This window comes from Musca domestica, unplaced genomic scaffold (assembly GCF_030504385.1).
Source record: "Musca domestica strain aabys unplaced genomic scaffold, Musca_domestica.polishedcontigs.V.1.1 1, whole genome shotgun sequence".
In the NCBI taxonomy this organism is placed as follows: Eukaryota; Metazoa; Arthropoda; class Insecta; order Diptera; family Muscidae; genus Musca; species Musca domestica.
Genome location: NW_026712114.1, coordinates 51060371 through 51069941, shown reverse-complemented (window position 1 = coordinate 51069941; position 9571 = coordinate 51060371). Strand labels below are relative to the sequence as shown.

Genomic DNA, 9571 nt, shown 5'->3' with positions numbered 1-9571 from the left:
TACCGACAGCATTTCAGAGCATACCAAGCATTCATTTTCCATATCTTTCCAGCATTCATCACAATATGAAACACCACAATCTCGGTTGGGGCAAATTACAAAATTGTCATCTGAAAATATTTAAAATTTGCAATATTACAATTTTGATTTGGATTGTTTGACTATAAAACATGAATCGGAAAACTGTTGTAGGAAACAATAGTTATGATCCTGAGTTTTTTTTTTTTTTTTTTTTGATTCATTCAAATCACATCAGATTCTCATTTAGTTGTCATATTTACTCTCAAGCCCTTCGCATATAACACATTTTCGGCGACCAGCGTTTAATCGTCTCAGCCAATTGAAGCTATTTGGCCAACGCAAACGTAATTTCTACACCAAAGAAAAACAATTTGCAAATCATTGCAATTCTCCAGAATTGTTGATATTTGTTGTCTTACCAATAGAATATTTGCTCTTAAGCGTATTTTACGATTTGCAAAATTCAATTTGGCTTGTTTTAGCATTGACTCCTTGGCCGACCGCCTCTGCCTCAGAAGACAGTTGTACAAATAGATAATACGCCGCTTTTCACGTTTTCGATAGAAGTAGCCACAGATCAAGCGACGCATGCGCAAAAATGTCGAACTTTGATATATTAGGAATATGACCAGAATATATAGGGCAAGTAGTTTTGTGTAAAAACTAAAAATTAATTATTAACTTAATAATATTATGTCAATTGTGTGAAGATAAATTGTGTTTTTTTTTTTTGGGAGAGTTAAATAGTCCGTCTGTGGAAATCACTCTAGCTTCTGAACGAAATGAAGTAGATTGATAAAATTTTAACTCAAATGTATATTATGTCTGCAGGACTTTTGGTATTATAAATGGGCCCTGTAAGTTCACGTTTTGGTATAGCCCCCATTAAGGGTACCTCCCGATATTCGGTATTTTGATGATTTTAGCGACATCACTCACCGGAATCGTTTCAAATTAGGTATTTGAAGATCGTAATAGATACTACGGCCTAAGACAGAAAATTGTCTGTGCAGGTCTACTTCTTCGTATAGTCCCCATATAACCGTACCTCCCGATATTCGGTATTTTGATAATTTTAGCGACATCACTCGCCGGAATCGTTTCAAATTTGGTATTTGAAATTCGTAATGGATACTTCGGCCTAAGACAGAAAATTGTCTGTGCAGGTCCAAGTCTTCGTATAGCCCCCATATAAAGGTACCTCCAGATATTCGGTATTTTGATGATTTTAGCGACATTATTCACGCGAATTGTTTTAAATTTGGTATTTGAAGATCGTAATAGATACTACAGTCTAAGGCAGAAAATTGTCTGTGCAGGTCCACGTCTTCGTATAGCCCCCATATAAAGGTACCTCCCGATATTCGGTATTTTGAAGATTTTAGCAACATTATTCACCGGAATTGTTTCAAATTTGGTGTTTGAAGTTCGTAATGGATACTACGGCCTTAGACAGAAAATTGTCTGTGCAGGTCAACGTCTTCGTATAGCCCCCATATAACGGTACCTCCCGATATTCGGTATTTTGACGATATTATTCACCGGAATTGTTTCAAATTTGGTATTTGGAGTTCGTAATGGATTCTACAGCCTAAGACAGGAAATTGTCTGTGCAGGTCCACGTCTTCGTATAGCCCCCATATAACGGTACCTCCCTATATTCCGTATTTTGATGATTTTAGCTACATTATTCACCGATTTTTTTAAGTTTCGCATTTGAATATTGTACTGACTTATGACAAAAGTTACCTGTGCGGGTCCATGTCGTCGTATAGACCCTAATATAATATATACATTCGGTATTTTGAAGATTTCAACAGAATTTTTAACGGATTTTATTGTTTTTTAAAATTGCCAAATTCGTTCCAACTGGTGGAGGGTATTCAGAGTTCGTCCCGGCCGAACTTACAGTTTTTTTTTTTGTTGTTTTCTTAAATGTTAGTGCAAAATTTTTAAAATTATTAATTTTCCTATGTTGTTGACAGATCTCTGTTAATAACATTACAACTCCAAAAAAATACAATTTATCTTCAGACATATAAATAAAATGGAAATTATTTTTCAATATTTCGGTATATTAAACGAAGACACAGTGGAGAATAACCGACCTTCAAATTTGCCTATACCCCACTTACCCTCTTTCCAGGACATTTGGCTTTGGCAAACAAGGTTCATTGGTCATATATGTTGAAACTCTTTCATGCATATTGAAATTTCGCATTGTTGTCCGCAAAAGACGAGCAATTAAACCAGATCCATGAATCTGCAAAATATCAAAATCAAATAAAACTCCTTTCACAAATAAAACAACAAAACTAACAGCAAACTTTATGGTATGTTCCCCCTCCTGGACGAAGGTAATTTCCGAATTTTTACGTATTACCAATAGAACTGTAACAATAACATAATCCAGGAAGAGGAAAAACATGGCAGCAATAATTTCCAAAGCAAATTGCAGCAAATGGAAAGCAACAGCTCGAGATTCTTCCATGGTGCGTTGCCACACATTATCCACATCAATTAACTTTGTTCTTTCGAACTGGAAATGGACTTTTTTTATTAAATACTTAATTGACAAATCTACAAATCGTGGAAAATACCTTTTTCAATGGCAGCAAACTAAGTTTACCCTTTTGTTTACGCTCATAGTCGATACGTTTGAAATATTCCGTTATATAAAAATTATCATTATCAATCTTGTTGTTGTAGTTTTTGTGATATGTTATACAGGCTGTAATTAGACAAAGTGAAAATACGAGAGTAGCTGAACATAGGGACGTATGTGTTATATTCAGAAAGATGTTACGTATACCTTAAGGTGCGCTGATAACAGAAGAACTGTAGTAGGAATATTTCAAAATACGGGTGAGATAAAAAAAACTGCAACAAAGTCAAACGCCATAATTATATTCTACACCACAAGGTGGTCAGGGTATTATGTCTTTGTGCATTTGTTTGTAACAGGCAAAAGGAAACGAGATAGACCCATAGTTCCTTTTGATGATCTGCATAGAATCACATTCTAAGTCGATTTATGCATGTCCGTCTGTCCATGTATTTTTGTAAACAAAGTACAGTTCGCATTTATTGTCCTATCCAGATGAAATGTTGCACAAATCATTTGTTTGGCCCAAGGACGAACCCTATTGAAATTGGTCAAAATTTGGATATAGCTCCCATATATATCTTCGTCCGATTTGCCCTTCATTGTGCACCAAACGTGTAATATCAGTCCGAATAGTATGGAATTTTGCACGTACGATCAGATTGGGCCTGAAAATAAGTATGCCAAATTTGATCGAAATCGGTTCAGATATAGCTATAGCTCCCATATATATTGTTCATCCGATTTGTTATTTTTGTCCTCCGCAGCCGTAATATGCACTCTGTAACAACGATATTCAGGGAAATATATCAAATACAGCTCAGAAATATCTTTGGCAAATTTTATCGAGATCGGTTCAGATTTCGATATAGCTCCCATATATATCTTTATCCGATTTCAAATTAACTGTGCACCAAATGTGTAATACAAGTCCGAATTTAAAAGATTCAAATGCTTCGGCATATTTAGTCCTTTGAATTTTAAATTATAATTATAAGCATAGCGTATATGATTGAATTCTCTTATAAAAACTTTTAATTGTTATGTGCAGCTCTACTAAATTAGCAAAGTGGTGTAGGGTATCATAAAGTCGGATAGCCACTTGTGGTTTTCCAGCCAAATATAAAGAAATCACATTGTCACGCTTGAATTCCATCGCAAATAACTTTTTTTCTGGAAAACTCTCACTAAAATGCTTTTCTACGTTTGTAAACAATATAATGAGCTGTCACTGGAATAACTTTAACAGCTGTCGGACGAGTGGCTTAGAAATGACAGCAATTGGTTGCAGTTTTTTCATCTCACCCTGTATAAATATAATGTTCCATTTACACCGAGTATAGTTTCATAAAACATGCCATTTTCCCAAAAAAATCAAAATTTTTCCTAAAAATTATTTTTACCATAAACGATTGTTAACAAACCGACTAAAAGTATCAGTCGTTATTTTAGCTCCAGCTGTTTTAAACTTTCCGTACACACTATAAACTTCCTATTTATTAACTAACTTACCCAAAATAACTCTGAAGAGCATAAAGGCAAGAAGCTGTTCCATTATTTTCAATATAGAATCGAAAACTTTTTTCCTCATATTAAATTCTTTTGCCACCGACTTGGCAGTTTCTTTGGCAGACCTATGAAAAGGGAAATATGTATAAAATTTTGTATATAACTACCTACACTCTTACTGAAATTCTGGCATTGATTCTGGACTTGATATGGCATAATGGACCTTAACATCAGAATTCTCTTTGTAGAGTTTACTTTCGTTTTGTACCAAATTAACATAGGTTTGACCAAAATCCGCAGGTATGGCATCGGAAGGATCACAAATTTTCTCCGGGTTTCCCAAAATATTAATTTTACAAATGAAATCAATTTTTAATGGCCAACAAATGAGAGTTTTTAAAATAAATGGCATTTTCTCGCGACATTTGTCCAAAGAATTGGCAAAGGCTTTGCGGCAGCGGACTTTGCCACTGTCCAATTGCATTTGGCAACGTTTACGAAATTTATTTTTATATTTTTCTTCAATATATTCGGGGGAAAGTCGGTCCTCTCCTTCCCGAGTAATAATATGACGCATAGTTCTTGTAGTGATATTGGTATCCAAAGTTTTATTCGTTATTAAGGTACCCTCATTCTCATCCACTACTGTGGGAGGATCATCTTCCATGACTTCTTTATGCAGGGCCTTTGTTACATTACGAAATTCACCAAAAGTTTTTTGTACCTCCCGTATGTCATCCTTCATGTGGACCAAAGTATTTTGAAATGGTTTTGTCATTAAATCAAAACGTGTTCGGGTTAAATTTAATGCCAGCATTTTTGAGCAGCTATACACCCGGACTATTTCTCCTGCATTCGTTGATAGATTCTCAATGGGACCTGTAATTTTATAGTATTTTCACAATGCCAAAGAAGACTTTAACTAAATTTGTCAAACCTGCAATAACGAAAGCAAAGCACAAGGCCCTCAAATAACCTCTTCCAGATTTACCCATCAGCGCTATAAATATTAAATATACGACACACTTAACGGAGTCGGTGAATACAAAACCACAGCCTAGAATGAAAAGGAAGAGTTAGTTGTTGAAATTGAATTGTTTACTAGTTCCTAACTACAATTGCGTCAAAAGTAGTTTAACAACATTCAAAAAGGTGGATTCCTCCATAAAATCAAATCAAACAAGAGCATCAACATTGTTATCCTAAAACGTGGACTTTAACTGGCAATCTTTTTGAAAGTGAATTGCCCCCTAGTCCCTAGCTAAAATAGTTTTAAAGCATTCAAGAATATTCCGATATATGGCACCCTTAATCGTGAAATATAACTGATAATCACAGATACGTTTTAAGAGTAGATCCAAGATTGAAAATAGCAACAGAACCAAACTATAAAGAAAGTATCTCAAAAGTTGGAAAAGCGGTTAAAAAATTAAGAAAAACGTTGACTTATTCAGAAAGCTATAACTCCGTGTTTTTTTGCAAAGCACGTTTAAATACGGCATATAAAAGATCATCTGAAATAATTTTAAAACAAAGTACTTACTCACACACAGAATCATTGTGGTCAAAACAAATTGCTCGCACTTTCTTGGAAAGATGAAAGAATTAAACATTAATTTACACAATAGGTAAGCACATAGGGACCCCATAAGAGCACTGCTAATGCAGCGTGTTTTTCTCCATGTATCTCTTCTGCGTCCATACCAAATACAATAGAAGGGACGACAGTTTTCTTTTAAAAATATACGTAACTTATTTCTAGCAAAATATAACATAATTTGGCATATAGATTTTGCGATATAGTACAACCATGAGTACAATTTGGTTCTTTTTTAACAACTGTAGAAAGCAAAACTTAAGACAATGTTTTTTTCAGGTTGTTTCAAACCTGTATAAACGTATTTGAAAATATCAGACCATGGTAGATATCGATAAAAATTGTTTTTCATCTTGGTTAAATTTCAGGGTGTTTGATATAGATATGGTTGAATAAGTATGGAGACTGTGAATTGAGTGCTTGCCCATAGTTCCTAGCTTTCCGCGTGCGAGCGAGGGAAATAATGGCAATCAATCGTAGTCTCTTCAACATCCTCAGGCATATTTACCACCGACAGAGTTCTGCACAAGGAGATATCCATCCAAAAGTTTGATACCTTGAAATTTTGTTCTTTTGTGGATTGTGTGCATTTTTTCTTTAATAATGTGGTGACCTGGTGGTCAACAGAGCAGTTCACCGGTACTTTAGAGTCTATTTACACATCAGGAATAATTAAGATTTGGATCAAAGATTCTATTTTTAAAAACTGCAGTATCTTCCAGACAGAGAGAGCTTACAAATATGTGGATTCATTTCCACGTATTGGTTTATCTTCTATATAAAGTTGCGTCCCAATTTTACTTTGATTTTTCTTCTGCGAATATTAATTAGAATTGTAAAATTGTCATAGATTCGAAATTCGCATATTCTCGTTCTCTTCTGTCGTCTCAACTCATCCCATATAATTATAACCACAAGCTACTTGATTACGAAAGTAAACTGACTATCGATATTTGAACGAGATATTCTTTCAGAAATCCTTCTTGAAATCAAAAATTAAATTTTTAATTTGTTTTAATTTTTTTCAATGTATTTGCTTTATGTCCACTAAAGCTTTACAAAATCTTAAATATGTACTATAGATAATGTATGTATTGTTCAATACATAACTATATATATAATAAATTTCGATACAATAGTAAAATAAACAAAAACTAATTTTTTCCAATTAAAATACCCCAGAAAATCTAGAAGATTATTCATCAATTACATAGTCCTCATCGAAATCATATTTGTCATCGGTTTTTGTGCTTATGCTAAAGCTGTCCAAAACATCGGCAATTTTGGAAACCTTCTTTTCTTGCTTCTTCTTTTTCTTCATAAGTTCTTTGATGTTTTTGTTAAGTGTTTGATTACCTAAAATGGAAGAAGGATTTGTATTTTCGAAATATCTTTAATTAAGCAAATGTCTTACCCTCTAATTCCAAGGCAGGATCATGTTTTTCCTTCTTATCATCCTCATCCAGTTTCCTCTTCTTTCGTTTACTATGTACCTCAGTTTCATCGATAATGGTGTTCTTTTCATCTTCCTTTTCTTCTGTGTCATCTTCATCATCCATTGGCTTATATTCAACTGGACCGGTGGAGGTAATTTCCATAACATCATCTTTCTTTACATCGAAATTATTAAGAATATCCGTTTCCATTTGTTCAAAATTGTCCACATCAAATTCACGTGCCTCAGCATGTACAATGGAAGCACTGACATGGACATCATTATTTTCTGCTACCTCTGGAGGTTGTGTACAATATTTAATCTTTCCTGTATTCCAATCGTTTAGAACACTACGAGCAGCCGCAACAACATCGGGAACACCTTTCTTCAAGAATTTACCCATACGTGCTGCTTTCTTGGCAAAGAACTCCTCGAACGTATCATATTCGGTAATATCATATAATTTACAGAAATATTCTTTGCTTGCACGTTTCAACACACTTTCAGCCACTGTGAAAGGATCTTTGACATCACCCACACGCTGTGCATTTTTAAGGACTGCAGGCATATTATCATTCTTGGCAGAGTTGGCAAAGACAATACCAGGACAATCGATCAGTTTAATTTTAGAATCCAATTCGACTTCTTGCATAGCTCTGAAAGATAAATAGAAACAATAGATGAGAAATGCGAATTTTAATTATATATTGGATTATTTAAATTTAAAAAGTCATCTTTACTTGGAAGTAATAAGGATGAATATCTAATGGGTGGATCACATGAACGCTTTCTTTATCAAAATTATTTAAAAAAGGCGGTGATTTCCGAACTATGTAAATTGGAGTTCCATATAGACAGTGCCTTAATTGGACTTATATTGAACCCTTTAAAAACGTTTTTGATATGTAACCAATATGCCACAAGTAACGCGGTTTTGATACGGAATTTAATATTTTATGGCCATAAAACGTATTTCAGTTGTGCTAAGGACAACGCAAAAGTGAAAAATCATTTAAAATTAATTTTATTTTCCCAATCTGGTGGCAATCGAGGCTGAGGAGACTAAAGGACTCAAAAATTGTATAAAACGAGAATAACTTACCTCGTCACACCAGGAGTGCAGCCAACGGAACATGATTTGCCACGAGTCAAAGAGTTGATAATGGAACTTTTACCCACATTTGGTATACCCACAACGCCAACACGTATCGATGTCTTAATGCCCTTGTTGCGACAATAATTACCCAACATAGACATCAACAGTTCTGCACCAACACACATTGATCCTTGCATGGCCTTCTCTGAATTCATTTGATGAAATTTACGTCTACCCAATTTTGTATTTTGGTCTTGTGTAGAAGCCTTAAATGCAGTTACTGGGCCCAAACGTCTAAAATATTTCAACCAAGCATTCAAATTTTCTTTGGGTACCAAATCGGCTTTATTTAGGATGAGCACCAAACGTTTGTTGCCTGGTGCAGCCTTAACGGCACGTTCAACTTCCGTACAACGTGTACCCAAAGGATCACGTGCATCCACAACTTCCAAAACAACATCAGCATTTTCCAAAACCTTTTTGAATTCTTTGAAATATTGTTTCAACGATTGCTCCTTGGTATCGGAAACTTTATATTGTTTCTAAAAAATAGGAATGTATTAATGTGAAAATAATGTTTCAATTGTCCATCTCACCTCATCACTGGTAACATCATTTTCGTGCATTATTGTGTGCACCGTACCACGCATATCAGCATCATCGGCCAAGGCTTCCAAAGTTTTAAACTTATTCTGACTTCTTTCCAAGCGAATGGCTTCGCGTTTCCTCAACTTTTCCTCTTCCTGACGTTTCTTGGCTTCCTCCACCTCCTTGAGGATATCTTCTTTGAAAGGACATATATTTGGAATTTGAATTAGCTTTTGTTTCTTACTGCCCTTCTTGGGATTCTTCTTTTCGGCACGACGCACTTTCCTATTGTGTTCACGGACTTTCTTTTCAATTTTGTGCTTTAGTTTGCCCGTCATACGCTTGGACTTTTTTGCTAAAACACGAAGGATTAATTGTAGAATATATATAATTTTTGGTTTAATTTATTTAAACATACTTTTTAAACGTTTTAAAGCCATGATTCCTGAGTTTCCTGATGTAAATACAACTTAAAATACCAAACAGAACCACGTGAAACTAAAACTGTGAGCTGTCAACAAAGTGTATCGATTTTTTCGACGGCGGTGGCTCATCAGGTGTAAAGCAATCGGCAGCGTTGCGGTGTAATGTCTATTTTGCCGGCGGCAACAATATTTCGTGGCGCAGACAAGAAATTTAAAAAAAAAAAAAAATCAATTCAATTTTATTTGAAATTTGAATTTTGTCCATTTTTGAAATATTATGTTTTAAACGTTAATA

General features: G+C 34.6%; 2 protein-coding genes across 2 annotated transcripts; both read right to left on the bottom strand.

The window, feature by feature from the left end:
* Positions 1-264: 264 nt before the first annotated feature.
* On the bottom strand, positions 265-5302 carry LOC101899984 (protein sneaky). Its single transcript, XM_020037946.2, has 8 exons — positions 5073-5302; positions 4315-5014; positions 4139-4260; positions 2622-2752; positions 2342-2560; positions 2157-2284; positions 441-684; positions 265-372 (listed from the first exon to the last, which is right to left on the bottom strand). Exons 1-8 carry the CDS (start codon positions 5128-5130, stop codon positions 265-267), a joined length of 1710 nt encoding a protein of 569 aa, XP_019893505.2. The 5' UTR covers positions 5131-5302.
* A 1431-nt stretch (positions 5303-6733) lies between these two features.
* On the bottom strand, positions 6734-9415 carry LOC101898615 (guanine nucleotide-binding protein-like 3 homolog). The gene is made up of 5 exons (XM_005186774.4): positions 9270-9415; positions 8860-9206; positions 8270-8805; positions 7147-7823; positions 6734-7088 (listed from the first exon to the last, which is right to left on the bottom strand). Exons 1-5 carry the CDS (start codon positions 9289-9291, stop codon positions 6928-6930), a joined length of 1743 nt encoding a protein of 580 aa, XP_005186831.2. The 5' UTR covers positions 9292-9415; the 3' UTR covers positions 6734-6927.
* Positions 9416-9571: the final 156 nt, after the last annotated feature.

Coding starts and splice junctions, on each gene's coding strand:
- LOC101898615 (XM_005186774.4), bottom strand. CDS start 9,291: ATGGCTTTAAAACGTTTAAAAA. Junction 9,207..9,269: donor GGCTTTAAAACGTTTAAAAA/GTATGTTTAAAT, acceptor TTCGTGTTTTAG/CAAAAAAGTCCAAGCGTATG. Junction 7,824..8,269: donor TGCACTCCTGGTGTGACGAG/GTAAGTTATTCT, acceptor TTTATCTTTCAG/AGCTATGCAAGAAGTCGAAT.
- LOC101899984 (XM_020037946.2), bottom strand. CDS start 5,130: ATGGGTAAATCTGGAAGAGGTTATTTGAGGGCCTTGTGCTTTGCTTTC. Junction 2,753..4,138: donor GCTCTTCAGAGTTATTTTGG/GTAAGTTAGTTA, acceptor GTCTAATTACAG/CCTGTATAACATATCACAAA. Junction 2,285..2,341: donor AACATACCATAAAGTTTGCT/GTTAGTTTTGTT, acceptor GATATTTTGCAG/ATTCATGGATCTGGTTTAAT.